The sequence below is a fragment of the Eriocheir sinensis genome, chromosome 64 (assembly GCF_024679095.1).
Source record: "Eriocheir sinensis breed Jianghai 21 chromosome 64, ASM2467909v1, whole genome shotgun sequence".
Classification (NCBI taxonomy): domain Eukaryota; kingdom Metazoa; phylum Arthropoda; class Malacostraca; order Decapoda; family Varunidae; genus Eriocheir; species Eriocheir sinensis.
In genome coordinates this window covers 2341707-2364206 of record NC_066572.1, presented here as the reverse complement: position 1 = coordinate 2364206, position 22500 = coordinate 2341707, and the positions used below count along the sequence as shown (strand labels likewise).

General features: G+C 32.8%; 1 protein-coding gene across 21 annotated transcripts in view; it reads right to left on the bottom strand.

The window, feature by feature from the left end:
* Positions 1–361: 361 nt before the first annotated feature.
* Positions 362–22500, bottom strand: part of LOC126987233 (transcriptional repressor scratch 2-like) — a 28139-nt gene continuing 6000 nt past the window's right edge. The window contains exons 2-5 of one of the 21 annotated variants that reach the window (XM_050844055.1): positions 7258–22500; positions 7147–7185; positions 6998–7074; positions 362–6925 (exon numbers count right to left, since the gene is read on the bottom strand). The exon at positions 7258–22500 is cut by the window's right edge and continues 952 nt beyond it. In XM_050844055.1, the coding sequence (XP_050700012.1) occupies positions 22314–22500 (187 nt within the window). In that variant the 3' untranslated portion in view covers positions 362–6925; positions 6998–7074; positions 7147–7185; positions 7258–22313. Of the gene's footprint in view, positions 6926–6997; positions 7219–7257 lie in introns of all 21 variants that reach the window. The other 20 variants (XM_050844056.1, XM_050844053.1, XM_050844068.1 and 17 more) reach the window with 20 other exon arrangements.

The following is a 22500-nucleotide window of genomic DNA, read 5'->3' as shown; positions in this document are numbered from 1 at the left end:
AAATATCAACTGTTTATTGCAATGGGATCGACCAAGCTAATGTTTGTATGGAATAATAGGCTTAATAGCGTGCAAGTTATGGTAGTCGAAGCTAATAGGGGAGTGTAGCAGTCGTAGTAGCTATTTGTAAGTAAGTTTAATAGCAGGTCTGGCCTAGTAGTAATCGTAGTAGTAGTAGTAATAGTAGTAGTAGTAGTAGGAATGGTAGATAGGGGTTGTTTTATATGAGAAGAAAGAGGAGAAAGAGTAGATTAACGTAGTAGTAGTAGTAGTAGTAGTAGTAATAGTAGTAATAGTAGTAGTAGTAGTAGTACTTATAAATTTTAACTTTTCTTTAATATATTTGACAATTTTAGAGAGAGAGAGAGAGAGAGAGAGAGAGAGAGAGAGAGAGAGAGAGAGAGAGAGAGAGAGAGAGAGAGATTAGAGATAATTAGAGCTATCTTTAAAAAATCCTGCTGCTTCTATGTATACTTCGCTTCTAGTAATAATAATAAGAATATGTTTAATAATGTATTTTTATTATTTTTATTATTATTATTATTATTATTATTATTATTATTATTATTATTATACTAAAGTTATTGCTCTTGCTGTATGACTGTATGAATGTATGAATATATTTTAAAGGAATGAATACAGGAGTTCGTTCGTTCGTTCGTTCGTCGGTGCAAACTTTCGTTAAATAAATTCCTGGAAGTTGTTGTTGTTGTTTTCCTTTTTTTCTGCTTCGTTGTTGTTTTTTCTTGTTTGAGGTAAATATTTGCTGTTGTTGTTGTTTTTGTTTTGTTTGTTTGTTTGTTGATTTCTTTCTTTTTTTATTTGTTTATTTTGTTTATTTTATTTTTAAATCTTTTTTTTTCTTATTTTCTCTCCGTTTGTTTTTGTTTTCATTTATTTTTTCTCTTTTCTTTCTTATTATTATTATTATTATTTTCCTTCTGTTTTTCATTCTTTCCTTATTATTTTCCTTCTATTTTTCCTTCTTCCTCTTATTTTCTTCCTTTTTTCCCCTCTCCTTCCTTATTCTTTTCATTTTCCTTCTTTCCTTCCTTTCTTACTATTATTTTCCTTCTTTTTCCCTATTTCCTTCCTTCTTTTTTCCTTCTTTCTTTTCTTCTTCTTTTTCTCATTTTCCTTCTTTTGTATTTTCCTCGCTCATTTTATTTATTTTTTTCCTTATTTAACCTCTTGGTATTGGTCTTTTTCCTCCTTATTTCCTTTCCTTTCCTTTATCTTTTCCTTTGAATTATTTTCCTCTTTTCCTGATTTCTCTCTTTTCCTTCGTTTCTCGTTTTCCTTCCCCTTAACTTTTTTTTCATTATTTTTTATTTTTTCTCTTTTCCTTTTTTCATTCATATTTTTCCTTCCTTTCTCTTTTTTTTACTTTCCCTTTTATTATCTCATTCTCTTTCTTTCTCTCTCTCTCTTTATCTCCCTTTTTTTCCTCCTCCTTTTCTTTTATTTTTTATTTTCTTTAATTTTCTTTTCTTTTTCGTTCATTTAGTTTCGTTGTTTTGATTCTCTCTCTCTCTCTCTCTCTCTCTCTCTCTCTCTCTCTCTCTCTCTCTCTCTCTCTCTCTCTCTCTCTCTCTCTCTCTCTCTCTCTCTCTCTCTCTCTCTCTCTCTCTCTCTCTCATATTAATCTTTTTCTTCAATATTTCCTCCTCTTCCTCCTCCTCTCTTCTCTTCCTTTCCTTCTCTTCTCTCTCTCTCTCTCTCTCTCTCTCTCTCTCTCTCTCTCTCTCTCTCTCTCTCTCTCTCTCTCTCTCTCTCTCTCTCTCTCTCGTTTTCTCTCCGTCCCCCTTCAAGACGCCTCCGTTTTCTCTTTCCCATTTTCTTTAGTTCTCCTTTATTGATTTTTCCTCTTTCTCCTTTCCCTTAGTTTCCCCTCCTCCTCTTTCCTCTTCCTTTTCCTCTTCTTCTTCTTCTTTTCCTCTTTTTCTTCGTCTCCTATTTTCTTTTCATTCTTTATTCTGTTTTCCTCTTCTTCCTCTTTCCTCTTCCTCTTGTTCTTCATCTTTTCCTCTTTATTTTTTGTTTTCTTCTTATTCCTCTTCTTTGTTTTTATTTTCTTCCTCTTCCTCTTCTTCATCTTTTCCTCTTTATTTTTTGTTTTCTTTTCATTCCTCTTCTTTGTTTTTCTCTTCTTCCTCTTCCTCTTTTTCTTTGTTTTCCTTTTTTTCCTTTCTTTTTCCTCTTTTTTCACTTTCCTTTTCACCTCTTTATTCATTTTTTCATTTCTCCTTTTTTTATTTATTTTTCTTATTTTTCTTCTTATTCACTTTCTTTCTTTTCCTCTTTCCTCTTTTTCCTCTTTTTGTTTTCTTTAATTTTTCACTTTTTTGTTTTCTTTTGTTTTCTTTTCTTTTCGTTTCTCTTGTTATATATTTTTTTCCTTCCTTTGTTTCTTTTTTTGTCTTCTTTTCTTTTCATTTTCTTCATTCACTTTCCTTCTTATTTTCTTCCTTTTTTCTTTCTTTTCACATTTTTTTCACTCATTTTCCTGCTTTTCTCATATTTTCCTTCTTTTTTTTAACTTATTAAGAAAAAAAAATCGTAGGAAAAAAGTTTTGCATGAAAAGATTGTTATTAATTTCCGCTGTTATTTTCTTCTTTTTTTTTCTTGTTTATTTTCCTTGTTTATTTTCCTTCTTTTTTCCTTCTTTTCACTTACTAAGAAAAAAAATCGTAGGAAAAAAGTTATGCATGAAAAGATTGTTATTAATTTCCTCTGTTATTTTCTTTTCTTTTTTTCCTTGTTTATTTTCCTTGTTTATTTTCCTTGTTTTATTTTCCTTTTTTTCACTTATTAAGAAAAAAATCGTAGGAAAAAAGCTATGCATGAAAAGATTGTTATTAATTTCCTCTGTTCTTTTCTTTTCTTTTTTTCCTTGTTTATTTTCATTGTTGTTTTTCTTTTCCTTGTTTAAGCGAAAGGCACTTGAGTAACGATCGTTGTTTGTTTGTTTGTTTGTTTGTTTACTTGTTTATGTCTTGTTTTGTTTTAAGAAAGGGAAAGTGGGTCATCTTGTTTGTGTGTTCGTTTTTGTTTTGTTTTGTTTTGTTTTTGTCTTGTTTAAACAATGAAAGAAAAGAAGAAAAATGGATGTTGATTAGTGTGTGTGTGTGTGTGTGTGTGTGTGTGTGTGTGTGTGTGTGTGTGTGTGTGTGTGTGTGTTATTCTTCTTCCTCTTCGTTAACTAACTATTCCTCTTGAAAATACCTAATTATCTTTCCTCTTCCTCTTCTTTCCTCTTGCCATTTCTAACTTATATATCATTTATTTTTTCCTTTTCCTCTTAAACTAGCTTAATTTTCCTCTTCCTTTTCTTCCTCTTAAAACCCAATACATCTTTCCTCTTCCTCTTTAGATCCAACAAATGTTTCTTCTTCCTCTTCCTCTTGAAACACCAAAATTATCTCCTCTTCCTCTTTCTCCTCTTAACAAAACACTTCTCTTCCTCTTTTTTCCTCTTAACAAAACCCAAAATATCTTTCCTCTTCCGCTCGAAACGCAAGCTTATCTCCTCTTCCTCTTTTTCCTCTTAAAACCCAGCACATCTTTCCTCTTCCTCTCGATACAAGCTTTCCTCCTCTTCCTCTTTTTCCTCTTAACAAAACCCAAAATATCTTTCCTCTTCCTCTCGAAACACAAGCTCTCCTCCTCTTCCTCTTTTTCCTCTTAAAACCCAAAATATCTTTCCTCTTCCTCTCGAAACAAGCTTTCCTCCTCTTCCTCTTTTTCCTCTTAAAATCCAGCACATCTCTCCTCTTCCTCTCGAAACACAAGCTTATTTCCTCTTACTTTTTCCTTTTAAAACCCAGCACATCTTTCCTCTTCCTCTTGAAACACAAGCTTATCTCCTCTTCCTCTTTTTCTCTTAACAAAACCGCCATTATTTTTTTCCTCTTAAATTTACAGAACATCATTCCTCTTCCTCTTGAAAGCTAACAAATTTCTGTTCTTCCTCTTAACCACACCCAGCAATGTTTCCTCTTCCTCTTACTCCTGAAACCAACATGTACTCTTCCTTATTGCAAAACAGTATTCTTTCCTCTTCCTCTTGAAAAGTGACCTAATATCCCTTTTCCTCTTAACAAAACCCATCAAACCTTTCCTCTTCCTCTTCTTTTTGAACCCTAACATAATCTTTCCTCTTCTTCTTCCTAACAAAACCCAACTCTTATTTTCTCTTCCTCTTCCTCTTAAACCCATCAATAGTTCCTCTTCCTCCTGACAAAACTAACTTATTTTCCTCTTTGTTCATACTAAATCCAGCCTTATATTTCCTCTTTCTCTTTTTCCTCTTAACAAAACACAACATATCTTTCCTCTTCCTCTTGAAAAGTAATATATATATGTTCCTTTTCCTCTTGAAACCCAATTTTTTTTCTCTTTAAGAAGAATGAGAACGAGAGAGGGAAGTAAAGGAAAAAAATTAAGAGGAGGAAGAGGAAGAGAAGGAGGAGGAGGAGGAGGAGGAGGAAAAAAAAGAGGAAAAGAAAATATATGTACAGACCGTTTCTTGCTTCTTTCTTTCTTTCTTTCTTTCTTTCTTTCTTTTTTTCTTTAATTATCTTTTCTGCGGTAAGATCTTTCACTAGAGAGAGAGAGAGAGAGAGAGAGAGAGAGAGTCTGTGGCTTCCTATCTTTATTTTCTTTATTAGAGTTAGAGAAAGTGAGTGAGTGAGTGAGTGAATTAGTTTTCTTTTATCTCTATTTTTCTTTAATTTTGTAGAAGACTTTGATGTAAGGTGTGTGTGTGTGTATTGAGAGAGAGAGAGAGAGAGAGAGAGAGAGAGAGAGAGAGAGAGAGAGAATAAAGAAAAAAAAACGTGTGTGATGATTTCTAAAGATAGTTAGCTCAATTAAAGAGAGAGAGAGAGAGAGAGAGAGAGAGAGAGAGAGAGAGAGAGAGAGAGAGAGAGATTTAAATATATATAAAGATATTTCTCAGTTAATTCTTATGTAGTAGTAGTAGTAGTAGTAATGGTAGTAGTAGTAGTAGTAGTAGTAGTAGTAGTAGTAGTAGTAGTAGTAGTAGTAGTAGTAGTAGTAGTAGTAGTAGTCCTAGTCATTTAAGTAGCAATCGTAGTAGTAGTAGTAATCCCAGTCTTGTAGTAGGAGTAGTGGTAGTAGTAGTAGTAGTAGTAGTAGTAGTAGTAGTAGTAGTAGTAGTAGTAGTAGTAGGCCTATTTATAAGTAAACTACCTAGGTCTAATTTGTGTCACTAAATTCTAAAGCTTTATTAAATTCTCTCTACTTAAAGACTTGCGAGCTAATATAAGTATTAAGATAAGTAATAAAGTGAAGTTGTAAGTAATAAGATTTGTTTTATTACTATTATTATTATTATTATTATTATTATTATTATTATTATTATTATTATTATTACTAGTATTTTTAAGCAAGGACGAGACAGACAGACAGACAGACAGACAGGCAGACAGACAAGACAGATATTATTAAAAAGACTGTTTGTTTACTTGTTTACTTGTTTACTTGCTTACTTTTGTTTTCTTTGTTGATTTTTTTGTTTTGTTTTTTGCTGTGTGGGAATCTCTACCTGTTTATTTTTTTCTTTGTTTTCCTTGTTTTGTTTATTTTCTTTACTTTGTTTTTTGGCCCTCTTTCCTTCCCTCCCTTTCTCTTCCTTCTTTTCCTTCCTTCTTTTCTTTCGTTTCTTTCTCTTTTCTTCTTTTTCTTTCCTTTCCTGTCCTTCTTTCTCCTCATCCTTCATTATTTCCTCATCTTCCTTTTATTTCTTCCTTATTTTCTATTTGTTTCGCTTATTCCTTTATCATCTTCATTTTCAATTCACTTCCTTCTACTTTTCTTTATTTTCCTCCTTATTCCACTTCCTTCAATCTCAAATTCTTCTTTTTCCTGTTTATTTATTATTTCTCTAACGTCATTTTTCTTTCTTTTATTCTTCTCTTTCTTCTTTTACTTTCGTCCACAATCTCATTCTTTTTCTCTTTTTTCTTTAACTGTTTTCTCTCTCCTCTTTCTTCTCTTTTTCCTTTTTCTATTTCTTTTCCTCTAGATTCTTTTCCTTCTCTTTCTCTTCTCTCTTGCTTCCTTTCCTTGGTCTTCCTTATTTATCCTTTCATACTTTATCTTCGTTCATCTCTAACTTCCTTTCCTTCTTTGAAATTTCTCTGTAACTTCATTTCTCTGTAACTTCATTTCTTTGTAACTTCATTTCTCTATAACTTCATTTCTCTGTAACTTCATTTCTTTGTAACTTCATTTCTCTGTAACTTCATTTCTCTATAACTTCATTTTTCTGTAACTTCATTTCTCTGTAACTTCATTTCTCTATAACTTCATTTTTCTGTAACTTCATTTCTCTGTAACTGCATTTCTCTGTAACTTCATTTCTCTATAACTTCATTTTTCTGTAACTTCATTTCTCTGTAACTTAATTTCTCTATAACTCCATTTCTCTGTAACTTCATTTTTCTATAACTTCATTTCTCTGTAACTTCATTTTTCTGTAACTTCATTTCTCTGTAACTTAATTTCTCTATAACTCCATTTCTCTGTAACTTCATTTTTCTATAACTTCATTTCTCTGTAACTTCATTTTTCTGTAACTGCATTTCTCTGTAACTCCATTTCTCTGTAACTTCATTTTTCTATAACTTCATTTCTCTGTAACTTCATTTCTCTGTAACTGCATTTCTCTGTAACTTCATTTCTCTGTAACTTCATTTCTCTGTAACTTCATTTCTCTGTAACTTCATTTCTCTGTAACTTCATTTCTCTGTAACTTCATTTCTCTGTAACTTCATTTCTCTATAACTGCATTTCTCTGTAACTTCATTTCTCTGTAACGTCATTTCTCTGTAGCTTCATTTTTTCTTCTACTTTCTCTAATCTCATTCTTCTCTGCCTTCTATCACTCTTCCCCATAACCTCACTTTCTCTTCTTCACTTTTACTGTTATCGTTTTCCCTCACCTCCTCATCCATCACTCTTCCCCATAACCTCACCTTCTCTTCTTCACTTTTACTGTTATCGTTTTCCCTCACCTCCTCATCCATCACTCTTCCCTATAACCTCACCTTCTCTTCTTCACTTTTCTTGTTATTATTTTCCCTCACCTCCTCATCCATCACTCTTCCCTATAACCTCACCTTCTCTTCTTCACTTTTCTTGTTATCATTTTCCCTCACCTCCTCATCTTTCACTCTTCCCCATAACCTCACCTTCTCTTCTTCACTTTTCTTGTTATGATTTTCCTTGACCTCCTCAAACATCACTCTTCCCCATAACCTCACCTTCTTTTCTTCACTTTTCTTGTTATTATTTTCCCTCACCTCCTCTCGTCCGCGTCTCCCCCAGGCCTGTGGCGGCGCGCGGCTCCCCAGAAATCGACGTCAGGTAAGAAACAGTGATGGAAGGGCGAGTTACTTTTGTGGCCCCTCCAGGTAATTGAGCAGCGGTAGGGTCCACGTCACGCCACAGGGGGGGAGACCCGGCCCTGACCTTACTCGGCATGTATTTATATTTGTTTGTTTGTTTTCCTTTGTTTTTATTTGATCTTTTTGGTGATGGTGAAGTTTAAAAAGATTGTATGTACTTTTTTTGATCGTGTTTGTTTTTCGTGAATTTATTTAGATTTTTTGATGATGTGAAGTTAAAAAAGGTCAGCTGATATGTTTTTTTTCTTTTCATCTTTCGTTATTTTATTTTATTTTTTATTCTTGCATTCATAATCTTCCTATGTTCTGCTCCTTTGCTTTTACGAAATAAACTAAATAATAAAAAAAAAATTATATAAACGTTATTTTTTCATATTTAACTTTTTTTTCAGTGGAGTAAAAGAAAAATATTAACTTCCTTTGAATGTGTTCCTTTAATTTTTTATTCATTTGTTTTGACGAAGATGAAGCTTGTATTAATATTCCTTTAAGTAAAATAGGCCAGTTATGTATTTTTTTTTATTTGTTTTTCAGCCTTTTTCGCTCTTCATCGTTTTTGCGAAAATGTATCGTACTAAAAAAATCCATGAACGTTCATTTCGTTTAGTCATAATATAAATTCTTTTCACGTTCTTTTAAAACAAATAAAAAAAAATCTACATGTTTTATTTTTATCTTCATCATTATTTTCTTCATTTTTCTCTTATTTTCTTCTTTTCCATTCAGTTTCCTTTTCCTTTTTCAATTACTTCATCATTTTTCATTTGATTTTTATTTCACCGAACGTTTTCAGAGGGAAGGGGAGGGAGGGAGGGGGGGCGAGGGCACTATTAGGGGGGGCGGAGGGGGTGGGGGGCGGGGCGGAGTGTTCAACAGGTAGAGACACACCTTCGTAATACCTGTGCTCGTCTCATCTGCGTCTGTTAGTTAATTAATCTATATTTTCCCACGCTGGGCTAAATATTCCCACGGTCTGATATTTTTTCCCACGGTCTGTATTTTTTTCTCACGCTTTTTATTTTCTTTCCTATCTTGTTTTATTTACATTATTATTTTTTTCCTTTCTTTTCAAGTGGGGAATTTATCTTCTAATTATTACTATTATTATTATTATTATTATTATTATTATTATTATTGTTGTTATTTTTCTTCGTTTTTCTTCATTTCACGTTTTTATAAGTTTTTCGGAAATAAGTGAAAAAAAAAAAAGTTTGAGTTGAATAATAATAATGATGATTGCTGTGTGTGTGTGTGTGTGTGTGTGTGTGTGTGTGTGTGTGTGTGTGTGTGTGTGGACGTATTTACACCAGAACGCGCGTGTGTATATTCCTGTGTAAGTCTATGTATGTATGTATGTGTGCATGTATGTATGTATCATGATTAAACACACACAATGAAGAAGAAAAAAAAAAAACACTTAGATTGTCATAAATGGATATCAGTAGTAGTAGCAGTAGTAGTAGTAGTAGTAGTAACAGTAGTAGGAAGAGGAGCAGAAGGAGGAAGGAGAGGTAATAGTAGTAGTAGTAGTAGTAGTAGTAGTAGTAGTAGTAGTAGCACAGGTAACATCATCATCATCATTGTAATCAACACTCAGGTAAGCAGGGATCTGGAGGGACAGGTGTGGCCCTTAGCTCAGGTGGCGGCCAGTGCCCCTCACCTGCCCTCGCTGACGAGACATCTGCCCTGAGTCGCGGTGGAAACATTAAGGGGGGCTACCGGGGGTCCTAAGGGTTGAATGGGGGGACGGAGCTAAGGGGGTGAAAAGTATGGGGGAGTGAGAGGACTAATGGGATAACTAATGTAAGTTCTAATGGGAGAGTTAATGGTGGAATAAAGAGAGATGAAAAAGCTAATGGAAGAGGAAATTTTGAGTGAATGCAATGGGAAATGGGAGGGTTAATAGGAGAGTTAATGGGTGATGACTAATGGGAAGGGTATTAAGAGATATTGAGTGAAAAAACTGATAAATTGATAATCGTTTTGCTAGTGGAAGGGACATCTAATGGGCTAATATATGAATCAGTAACTAGGTAATGGTATCGTTAATGGGAGTAACAGGGGATAAGTATAATGGATTGAAAATAGATGCAGAGGGAGGAAAGAGCTAATGGGTTGATAGGGTTGAATTTGCTAAGGGGAGAGGTTAGGTTGAGGGGGGGAATGAGGGGTAGGGGAAGGTTGTATTAAGGGGGGCTTACTAGGGTTTTAAGATGTTTGCCTTTTTTGTGTTAAAGGCTTTGATACTTGTTAAGGGGGTGATCTATTTGATGGTGAAGTTAATGGGTTAAGCTTTTCCATTTTTCTTCCTTTTCTTCTTGGTCTTTTCCTGATTTTTCTTCTTTTCCATTATTTTTTTCCTTTTTTCTCTGCTATTTTATTATTTACACTATTTTTTTTTTATTTCTCTTAGTTTCGTTTTTCTGTTAATTTTCGTTTTGTTTTTCTCGTCTTATATTCTTGTTTTTTTTTTTCTCCTCGTCTTATTTTTTTCTTGTTTTTCTTAGTTTGTTTGTTTTTCCAAGTTTTAGTTTCCTGTTTTCATAGTTTTCTGTTATTTTTCTAATTCATTTTTTTCTCGTTCTATTTTCCTTATTTTCTTTTCGTATATTTTTCTTTCGTTTCAATCTTTTAACTTCTTTTCTTTTCCCATCATGTATTTTGTTTCTGTCGTCTATTCTTTTCTTTTCTTCTTTTATTCATTCTTTTGTTTTTCTTTTGAATATATTATCTTTTTCTGTCTTATTTTATATATTTTGGTTGGTATTTAATTTTCGCTTTTTCTCGCTTTCTTTTACTTTTATTATTTTGTTATTAACCATTTTCAGTTTCTTCCTTTTATTTATTTTTGTGTGTATCCTATTATTATTATTATTATTATTATTATTATTATTATTATTATTATTATTACTCTCATCTTTTCCTTCTCTCATTCCTTTTCACTTCCTTTTCATTCTATTTTACTGCTTTCAACTTTTCTCTCGTTTCATTTTATCCCATTCCACTTTTTTTCTTCCTCTTCCATTCCATTCAACTCTCTATAATCTAATTTAATCTGTCTTTTTCTCTATTTCTCACTTTCATTCCTTTCCTTTTTCCTTCTTTTCCTGTTGCAAGTTTTTTTTTTTTTTCCTCTTTGCCTTCCTTTTCATAATTCTCCATCGCTTAAATTATCATTCCTTTTTAATTTTATCTATTTTTGCATATTATTCCTTTCCTTGCCTTTCTTTTAATTGTCTTTCTGTTGTATGTTATTTCTATTCCTTTCTCTCCCTTCCTCTTCATTTTTTTTTCATTTCATTTTTTCGTTTCTTTTTTCTTGCCTTTTCCATTTCCTTTCTTTTTTTCTCTTATCTTTCCGTTTCACACTTTTTCCTCTTAATTTTCCTTTTCATTTTTCTCTTTTTCATTCCTGTTTTTCCTTTCTTTTCCATTTCCTTCCATTTTTCTTTTTTTTACTCTCCATCTCCATATTTCCTTTTTTCATATTTTCCTTCATCTTTTCCTTTCCTGTTCTTTTTCCGTCTCGTCCTATTTCATATTTCTCTTTTTCCTTCCTTTGCCTTTTCCTAATCTACCCCTTCTCCTTTCTCTCTCCCTTTTCCTATTAATCTACATCTACAAATGTCCCTTTCCTATTTTCCCTTTCCCCCTTTTCCCTCTTTTCCTTTCTTCTTCCTAATCTACAACTTTCCTTTTCCTTAATGTTTTCGCCTCTACATTGATAATAAACTTTTTTTTTCACTGCATACAAAAAAAATTAATCAACAACATCAACAAGTTTTCAAAAATATACTCGTGTGCATAATGAGTCACAAACAAACACACAAACACACAAACAGAGGTGAAGTAAATATGGATACAATTTGCTCTCTTTGTTTGTGTGTTTGTATGTTTGTTTGTTTGTGGTTTTGTTTGGGGCGAGATTATCACAAACATCTAATACGGTTTTGTTTGTTTTTGTTTAAGTTTGTGTTAAAAAGTTGAATTTTAGTATATTAGTAACTTTTTTTTTTTAATTATTATTGTTAAAATTTTAGTAAGTAATTTTTTTCCTTATTTTTCTTTGTTTTTACTAACTAATGACATTTTCATTCTAATTTATTTTTTTTTTTTCATTTTAAGTACATCATAATATTTTTCGCTAACTCTAAATATGTTCTGAAATATTATTGTTAGCATTATTAATCTGTTTATTTTTATTGTTATTTAAAAGTTAGTCTCATCGTTAAATAATTCACTAACTAAATGCACTTTCTTAATGTTTATCCAAAATTCAGTATGTAAGGAAATGACAAATGTTCATAAAATCAGTAATATTTCTGACATTTCGATTTTCCTTTTTCTTTTCCTTACAAAAAAATACCGAAACCTTATTTGTTGTCTAAGGAAATTATGCAGTAAGTAGCGGGCTTTTTTTTTTTTTTCATTATTTTTTTTTTTTTACGACCTTGCACTGTTTCCTCTGCTGTAAAAAAAAAAAATTCCAAAAGAGAGGATATGAATACAATATGAATTATCTCAAGTATTCCAAGTATTTAATAATCTTCACTTAGCTTTCAAAGTTCTTAAAATCTTGCCGTATTCCATGTTTGTGATTCTCCCGTTCATGTATAGAAAAAAAAAATAAAACATACAATACATCATCAAATTCTTGGTTCCCGTGTACACAAAATACAAAAATCCGACCAACCAATCATCGTGACTTCGCATACAAACCAAACATCGATAACTCGTACAAATTCCATACCAGCTTCGTATAAACCAAACATCGATAACTCGTACAAATTCCATCCCAACTTCGTACAAACCAAACATCCGTAATAAAAACATCGGTAATAAAAAAGCCTTAATCAAACACTCAATTATTAACCTACGCTACAAAATACCTGTGTTTAGGAGTGTTTTTGCGGTGCGCGCCTCGCCTGCCTCATGAGCGACAGACGGCGCCGAACATAGGAACCTCGGTGGTGGGGAAGGACAAAGGAAGGAGACCAAGAGCTGATAACTTGAAGGAATGTGACCTGACCTGACCTCATTCTGACCTGACCTGACCTGACCTGACCTGACCTGATTTTGGCTTTTGACCTGATTGTGACCTAACTTCACCCAATATTGACCTTACTTGACCCAATTCAATGCCGTCCTTACCTGACCCAATTCCGACTTGACCTGACCTCATTCTGTCCTGACCTGACCTGATTTTGGCTTTTGACCTGATTGTGACCTAACTCTGACCTAACTTTACCCAGTATCGACCTTCCTTGACATACTTCCAATTCTCCTTGACCCAATTCAAGTCCGTCTTTACCTGACCCCATTCCGACCTGATCTGATCTAATTCCAACCTTGCCTGATCCAATTCCAAGCTCATCTGTCCCATTTCCAACCTAACCTGACCCCTGTACCTGACCCACTTCCAACCTAAACTGACCCGATTCCAACCTTACCTGACCTAATTTTTATCTTAATTTCAAATCCAAATTTCAATCCAGTTCAATTCTACCTGACTTAATCTCTACCAAACGTGACCTTGCTTGACATGACTTTGACCTAACCTTACCTAATTCAATTCCACCTGTACCTGACCCAACTCCAACCTTACCTGACCTAATTTTGACCTTCATTTTAAATCCAAACTTCAATCCAGTTCAATTCTACTTGACAATCTCTACCGAACCTGACCTTGTTTAACATAATTTTGACCTAACCTTACCTAATTCAATTTCACCTGTACCTGACCCAACTCCAACCTTACCTGACCTAATCTTTACCTTCATTTTAAATCCAAGCTTCAATCCAGTTCAATTCTATTTCCTGTTCAAATCTAACCTAACCTAACGTAACTCGGCCTGACCTGACCTAACCTTCGCACCAAGCAAGTTCAAAAGTAAGAAACGCTAAGAGACAACGAAGAAAGCAAGGAAAGTAAGATAAAGATAAAGTAAGCAAGAGATAACATGATTTGAGGTGAAACATTTAAGTATTTCTCAAGCCTTTGCCAGTTTCAGGAGTGTTTCGTTTTTACCATCATCTCGAAACACATCCTTACACACACACATAACCACGAGAGTAGGAAGAAGTGGTGTTTTTTTTTACATATATTATAGACGAGTTTGTGTTTGCATCCAAGATTTCGTTTTCTTTGTTTTTGTAACCAGTTTTCGTTTTCCGTTTTCGTTTCATGTTTTTTTCGTGTATTTTCTTAGTTTTAAAACACTGATATAAGCCACTTGTTTTGTTTTGTTTATTGTTTTGATCTACTTTCTTTTTGTTTACTTTCTCTTTCACTCGCTCAAAACAAGATTATCAAAAAAGACAAAAAAATATAATTGTCTTTTTTTCTTTCTTCCTCACCATAACTTTCTTTTTTTTCTTTCACTCACACTCAAAACAAGATTATCAAAAAGAAAAAGGAAATATTGTCTTTCTTCTTTCTCATCTATGCTTTTTTTTCTTTCACAAGGGAAATTAAACAAAAAAAATCTCAATGTTTCTTTTTCTCCTTTCAATCACCAACTCAATTATCCAAAAAAAGGGAATTTGTGTCTTTTTTTTCCTCTCTCATTGTTACTCTTTTCCTTTCACTCACAAACAAAAGTTCTCTAAACATACTTAAATAATGCCTTTCCTTCTTTCTTTCTTTCTTTCTTTCTTTCTTTTTCACGTTTTCTTTCATTCACTTCTTCCCTTTCATTCAGTTCCATTTCGTTTTCACTAACATACTAACACGTTTTGCTTTACAACATATCCCTTTTATAACTCAGTGCAACACAATCTTGGTCAGTGCAATACAAACTTAAGAAGACATAGTTAGTGTTTCAAATTGTGTTCTTTTTCACGTACAAAAATAAGTGCAAACATCAATTATACACTACTGTTCTTTTGCATTTATCACATTCTTCATTTTTGTCTTCGTTTTTACTCACATTCAATAACAAACTAACACATTTTTCTTGCAACATATTCCTTTTTACGACTCAATGAAACACAAACTTAAAAATCCAAAAGAAAATGTGTTTCCAAATCTTGTTCTTTTTTCTAGTTAAAGTAATTGGTAACTTATTCACAAAATATACAAGTTGTGTTTTTCATTGAAAGGAAGATAAGTTAGTGTTTCCAAATAGTGTTAACCTTTTTTCACACCAATGCAATACAAACTTAAAAATCCAAAAAAAAAAATGTGTTTCCAAATCTTGTTCTTTTTTTCAAGTTAAAATAATTGATAACTTATTCACAAAATATACAAGTTGTGTTTTTCATTGAAAGGAAGATAAGTTAGTGTTTCCAAATAGTGTTAGCCTTTTTTCACACCAATGCAATACAAACTTAAAAATCCAAAAAAAAAAAATGTGTATCCAAATCTTGTTCTTTTTTTCAAGTTAAAATAATTGATAACTTATTCACAAAATATGCAAGTTGTATTTTTCTTTGTAAAACATAGATTTACAACAACACAAACTAAGGAAGATAAGTTAGTGTTTCCAAATAGAGTTATCCAAATCTTGTTATTTTTTCAAGTTAAAATAATTGATAAATTCACAAAATATACAAGTTGTGTTTTACTTTGCAACACATAGATTTACAACACAAACTATGGAAGATAAGTTAGTGTTTCCAAATAGAGTTATCCAAATCTTGTTATTTTTTCAAGTTAAAATAATTGATAAATTCACAAAATATACAAGTTGTGTTTTACTTTGCAACACATAGATATACAACACAAACGAAGGAAGATAAGTTAGTGTTTCCAAATAGTGTTGTCCTTTTCTTTTCACACCAAAGTATAAATATAAGTTTGAATATTAACATTACAGAATATACATTAGTCCATTTTTTGCATTTTATCATTCTCTTCCTTTTCTTCTTCGTCTTTCCTCATTAAAACAAACAAACGGTAATTAACACACTTTCAACAGTACTACAAAATTATAAGTACACACACACCTTAAGTAAATGTTTTAAGTAATGTAGCATGAATTAAACTGAATCAGACTACACACTTACAAACTAAAACGATATATATTATTTAAATCACTTCCATTTCTCTACTTATCGTCACTTAACACTAAAAACACATCTTTGTAAGTAATTAATTAAGTAGTTGACTAGAAATTGAACAAACACACACGTATAAACTAACAAACACAATATATATATTACTTAAGTTACTTTCAATTTCTTTACCTGACTTCGTTTATCACTTTAGACTTTTTAAACACCTTTGTAAGTAATCCTTTAAGTAGTTGACTAGAAATTGAACACAAACAAACATACAAACTAACAAACACAAACGATATATATTACTTCAGTTACTTATTTTCACACCCGTCTGCACTTTACACTTTTTAAACACACCTTTGTAAGTAATCTTTTAAGTAGTTGACTAGAAAATTGAACACACAAACTAACAAACACAATCGATATATATTATTTAAATCACTTCCATTTCTTTACTTTTCTTCACTTAACACTTATATCTCACTATTGTAAGTAAGCATTTAAGTAGTTGACTAGAAACTGAACAAACACAAGCAAACACAAACTTACTTACAAACTTACAGAATCCAAACACTTATAAAACACCTTCATTTCTTTCCATTTTCTTTACTTGTCATTTTACTTAACAATTAAATCTCACCTTTCTTGAGTAACCATTTAAGTAGAAAACAAACACACAAAAAATCAGTAAAAAAAAAAACAATATTCCAATCACTTCAATCGCTTCCATTTCTTCTTATGGATTTTACTTAACAATTTAGACACACACACACACACACACACACACACACACACACACACACACACACACACACACACACACACACACATTCAGGAGGCCACGTTGCGTCGATGTGTTTTTCTTTCTGTTTGTCACTAAAAAAAAAAAAAAAAAACATACAAAATATTCATATCAAAAACACACATTAAAAAAAACACAACTGCAAAATTTCTCAGTTGTTGTTTTTTTCGAGTTTTTTTTATAATTCTATTTCGATATCACTTACGATGCATATGAGTTCCCTGTCGTTATCATTTCATATAAGTAAGTTTTAAGTAGCAGTTTAAGTCAGTATAAGTTAGTATAAGTGATCTAAGCAAGGATTTCAAGATAGTTCCTTTTTTTTACAGTGGAATTAAGAAGAAAAAAAAGTCAGTCGAATTTGGACGTTTCTTCGTATTAGTTTTATAAGTAAGTTTGAGTATAAGTAAGAATAAGTTAGTATAAGTTAGCATAAGTAAGATAAGTAAAGAATTCAAGATAGTTTTTTTAAGTGGAATAAAGAAGTAAAGTTGTTTTTTATAAGTAGTTTAAATTTAAGAAAGTATCAGTAAGCTTAAGTTAGTATAAGATAAGTACAGAATTCAAGATAGTTTTTTTTTTAAGTGGAATAAAGAAGAGCTCAGTTTTTTTTATAAGTAGTTTAAGTTTAAGAAAGTCTAAGTAAGTTTAAGTTAGTATAAGTATGATAAGTACAGAATTCAAGATAGTTTTTTTTTTAAGTGGAATAAAGAAGAGCTCAGTTTTTTTTATAAGTAGTTTAAGTTTAAGAAAGTCTAAGTAAATTTAAGTTAGTATAAGTATGATAAGTAAGGAATTCAAGATAGTTTTTACAAGTGGAATAAGAAAAAAAAAGTTAATCCATTCAGGCAAGTTTGAACATGTTACAATATTGGTCAGTTTTATGTAAGTTGGTATAAGGATAAGTAAATATAAGTTTTTATAAGTAAGATCAGTAAAGAATTCAAGATAGTATTTACAAGTGGAATAAGAAAAAAAAGTTAAATCGTTCAGTCAAGTTTAAACATGTTATAATATTAGTTTTATATAAGTAAGAATAAATAAGTAAATGCTTAAGTAATAGTAAGTAATATAAGTAAAGAGTTCAAGATAGTTTTCACAGTAGAATAAAAAGATAGTCAATTCAGTCTAGTTTGAACATGGTATCTTATTAGTTTTATATAAGTAAGAATAAATAAGTATAAATCTAAGTAATTGTAAGTGTTATAAGTAAAGAATTCAAGATAGTTACTACAGTGGAATAAAAAATAAAAAAGTGAGCCTGTCAAATTGGAACATGTTTTAGAATTCGTTTTATAAGTAAATTTAAGTATAAGAGAGTATTAGCAAGTAAGAATTCAAGATAGTTACTACAGTGGAACAAGATCAAAAAGTTAAGTAAGTCGAGATTCAAAAAGAGTTATCATAGTAGTAGTTTATCAAAGTTGTCGTTGTTCATATCTCCGTTTTCTTTCACGGTTTACAAAGAAAGTGAAAGAAAACTTTAAATCAATTCCAACACACGAAGTCACATTACAAATATCCTTTTTTTCATATTATCGATACAAGCATTTCGCCATTAATTCTCCCTATCACTCATGTATAAAAAGTAAGATTGCACTTATAACATACAAATTCTTTCAATATAAATTACAAAGAAAGAGGAAGAAAAAGTTGTCAGTTCCAAAAGGAAGTCACATTACAAATATCCTTTTTTTCATATTTTCGATACAAGCATTTCGTCATTAATTCTCCCTATCGTTCGTGTATAAAAAGTAAGATTGCACTTTAACATACAAATTCTTTCACAATAAATTACACAGAAAGAGGAAGAAAAAGTTAATTCCAATTTCTTTCTCTTTTGCGATTCAAACATTTCCTCGTATTTCTTCCTATTATTCTTGTATAAAAGTAAGATTGCACTTATAACATACAAATTCTTCCACAATAACTTACAAAGAAGAGTGAAAGAAAAGGTTTCAAGTCAGTTCGAACGTGGTCACATTCCAAATATTTCTTTCTCTTACGATTCAAACATTTCCTCGTATTTCTTCCTATCATTCAAGTATAAAAAATAACATTGCACTTTTAACTTACAAATAAAGAAGGAAAAGTTGAACCCAAACAGTCGGCAACACTCACAACCATTGCATTTCATCGTCTTTTCGTATAATGCAAAAAGAAATACAAAATACAATAATAAATAGATTGATGTATAAATAGATAAATAAGATCTACAATAAATACATTCACAGTTATCGTTTCTTTATCACATTCATTATTTTTTCATCTTCATCTTATTCAGTGTAAAAAATAAATATAGAAAAATAAAAAAAAATAAAAAATCGGTACAATAAAGACAATAAATGGAAAATAAATGCTAAAATATATACAAAAAATAAATACAATCAGAAGAAAATTAATAAATACAAAATTCTTACCAAAAACTAAATTAAAAAGAGATTCAGTAAATACTAAAATAAATACAAAACAATCATATACAGTCATCATCACCACCATCATCATCATCATCATCATCAATATAAAACCAACCCACACGCTGAGCATATCTCCAAGCATTCCCTAAGACGTATATACATTACAAGTCATTTTCCTATATTAGTCTACGATGCATAATATCCTCACTGTATTCGATCATTAAGGGCCTCATCCTCCCTCACTAGTACTTTCGTTAAGGGGCCCTTCCTCGAGATTCTCCATTCCGCCCAAACTTGAGAATGCGTCAATAAAAGTTTTTTCTTATTGGTAAAAAAGGAAGGGTAAGGCTGTTTGGGGGCTTGGTGATAGGTGGAGAGGGTATCATTATGGTTTTCGTTATTATTTTCATTGTTATTTTCATTATTTTTGATTGTGAAATAGGTAAATACATGCCTTTCAGTCTCTGTCATTGTTATTTTCGTTATTTTCACTGTTATTTTGTTTAGGAATACAAACTTTCATTCATCATTATCATTATTATCATTGGTATTATTATTATTATCGGGACAATCTTGAACATACATATTTACAGTCATCATCATTGTTATTTTGATTATGGAAATAACTGACCACATTTTTTTCATCACCATCATCACCATCATTTTAAGCCCCCCTTTGAACCCCCCTTAGCCCTCTTAAACCCCTTCCCCTTCCCCCATTGAATCTGACTTCACATCTTCGAAAAACTTGGAACACAAAAAACGGGAGGTGGTGGTCTAGATATCTTAAAAAAAAAACAATTCATTTTTTACATTTCATTTAGGTCCAAAAAATCCTAAATGAAAATAGAACCTTAACTCACCACCGTCTTTAGTGTATTCCTATTGTAAATGAGTGAAAATTTGACTGTTTTTAATGATCTTCAAAAACTCATTTGGGAAGGTAGTGGGCGTGGCTTTTTCTATAACGCAAGCTCAAGTTAGGCGGATTAGAGTATAGTATTTTCCTTAAGGGTCCCATCCTCACTATTTCTATTATTACTCATTTGCACTATATCGTTACACCAGAAGTTAGATTATTAAGTGTAAAGTGAATACAAGTAAGAATATAAGCCAGTTAAGTAAGATCAAGCAAGTTATAAGCCAAGTTTTAAGTAAGTAAGTTAAGATAAGTCAAGTTTGCGTCTAAAAATATCAAAGTTTTGTACAATGAATGTTTTTTGTTTTTGTTTTTTTTGGTTTGTTTTTTTATGTTACAAAGATAAAATTGTGTTCTAAAAAAGGTTATAAATTGATTACTTTGTTATAATTATTACTATTATTATTATTATTATTTGAAGTGAGTTTTATTATAAGTAGTAAAGTGACGAAGCAAATGGATAATAAAAGGACAAATTGGTTACATGTTCACCATCATCACCATCATCATCATCATTATCATTATCATCATCATCATCCTTGTTTTGATTGTGAAATAGCTAAATATATCCTTCTTTTTCTGCTTCCTCTTCATTTCCATCATTATTTTTTGTTATTTTCACTATGAACGTAAGTCTTTTCATTATTTTCATTATTATTATCATCATTATTTTCTTTATTTTGATTGTGAAGTAGTTAGATATATTCTTTTCAATCTTTATTATCGTTTTCTTTGCTATTTTGATTATGAACACAAACTTTCTTTCATCCTTTTCATTATTATCAGCATTTTCATTGTTCTTATCATGAAATTCTTGCACATACATATTTTTCATTATCTTCATCATTGTTTATTTTGATTATGGAAAAGCTGGCCCTAGTTTTTCATCATCATCATCATCATTATCGAAAGCCCCCCTTAATTAAACCCCTTATAGCCCTCCTTAAACCCCTTTCCCTTTCCCCTATTCATTTTGAGTTCACATCTTCGAAAAACTTGGAATATAAACAAAGGAAGGCGGTGGTCTGAAAATCGTCAAAAAACCCAATTCATTTTTTGTTTTTCATTTAGGTCCAAAAAATCCTAAATGAAAAAAGAGCTTGAACACACCACCGCTCCTTTTGTGTATTCCTTTGTAAATGAGTGAAAATTATTTGCTTGTTTGAGTGACCTTAATTTATATATATTTTTAAACTACTTTTTTTTTGCAGATTTCAAAAAAGCGTGATATTTTAAAACTGATCTATTGTTTTACGCTACTTTTATTTATTTTTTTAAGTCATGCTGTGATTAATAATTGAAATAACTCCATCTGCGTCTAGCTTAACTATTATTATTATTATTATTATTATTATTATTATTATTATTATTATTATTATTATTACTGATATATTTTTTTTTCTTACATGCAAATCTCAAATCTAGTTTTATATTTTCTTCTCTCCTTTTTTGTTTTGGTTAAGAAAAAACAGAAGAAGAAAGGAAACAAAGAAAGGGAACTAAAGGGAGGAATAAAGAGAGAGAAGGATAAGAATGTGTTGACCAAATGAGTAATCGAGAGAGAGAGAGAGAGAGAGAGAGACAAAGAAACCAAGATATACCGATAATGAAAGCTAGAAAAAGATGAACGATTGAGAGAGAGAGAGAGAGAGAGAGAGAGAGAGAGAGAGAGAGAGAGCAACACAGAACATTGGGTTGGTACAATTACTCGTATAAAAATAATCTTTCTACACAAAATCACCGGATCGCGTCAATAGAAAACTCGCTGCCGTCCGATGGCTCGCTACCGTGTTGCCGTGTTCAGCTTCCTCGATAACCTTGTCTTTGTGTTTTTCTTCTCTCGTTGCTACAGTCGTCACCGGGCGGGACCAACAACCTAAGTATTGCTGCATTTATTGCTTTTAAAGGATCATTCACCAAACGCTATGTGTATATATATATATATGTATGTATATAATGGTATGTATAAGTATGTAGAGTGGAGAGAGAGAACTATGTATAGAGGCCGGGCCCACACCCCGCCGAGGCCTGCACGGAATTTTGAGCACGGCTGAAGAAGCCACGGTCCAGGCCGTGGGGGACCTCCGGGGGTCGCGTGACTGGCGGGTCTGGTTACTGGTGACGAAGGCTGGCCAGTGTGTGGCGGCGTGAAGGCTGGGCCGGCGCGGGTGTGGGCGCGCCGCGGGACAAGCGGTGGCTGCCGCCGCCGCCGCGAAGCACTAGGCGGCGCGGCGGCGGACTCGTGTCTGTCTAGCTTAAAAATGTGCAAATGTAACAATATGAAAATGCGGTTCGGTTGCTTACAAAGTAACTCTAGTTTAAAAAATAATCATGTACAGAGTCACTCAGCGGTGCGTCGCCTGCCCGGGGGGGCGCCGCCCCCGCTCCCGCCGCCCGGGCCCCGCGGGGCGCCCCAGGGCGGGCGGGGCGGGGCGGGGCGCCGCATGCCGGGGTGTTTGTGTTTCTAAAATCTTGAAAACTTGGCGTCGAGACTTTAGTGAAGGAGTGGCGGTGGTGGTGCTCCAGGCGGCGCCGCGCGCCCACGCGCACACACACGCACACGCACGCACACAGGCACGCACACACACACTCACGCACGCACACGGCGCCGCGTCATCACAGATCACAATGCTGGAGTAAAATAGAGATTTACAGAGCAAATTAAAGCACTTTGTTTTTGTCTCCGGTGCGAGGCGGCGCGGTGGAAGAGCGGCCCGACGCGTGCGGCGCGGCGGCCCCGTCACGGGCCGGGGCTGGGGCACGCCTCGCCGCACGCCCCGTCACGGAAGCACGCCGACTCGTAGTGCTTGTTGAGGTACGACTTGAGGGCGAAGGACTTGTTGCAGCGTTTGCACCTGAAGTTCTTGAGCTGGGAGTGGGTCTGCATGTGCGCGCGCAGGTTGGAGCGGTCGGCGAAGGACTTGCCG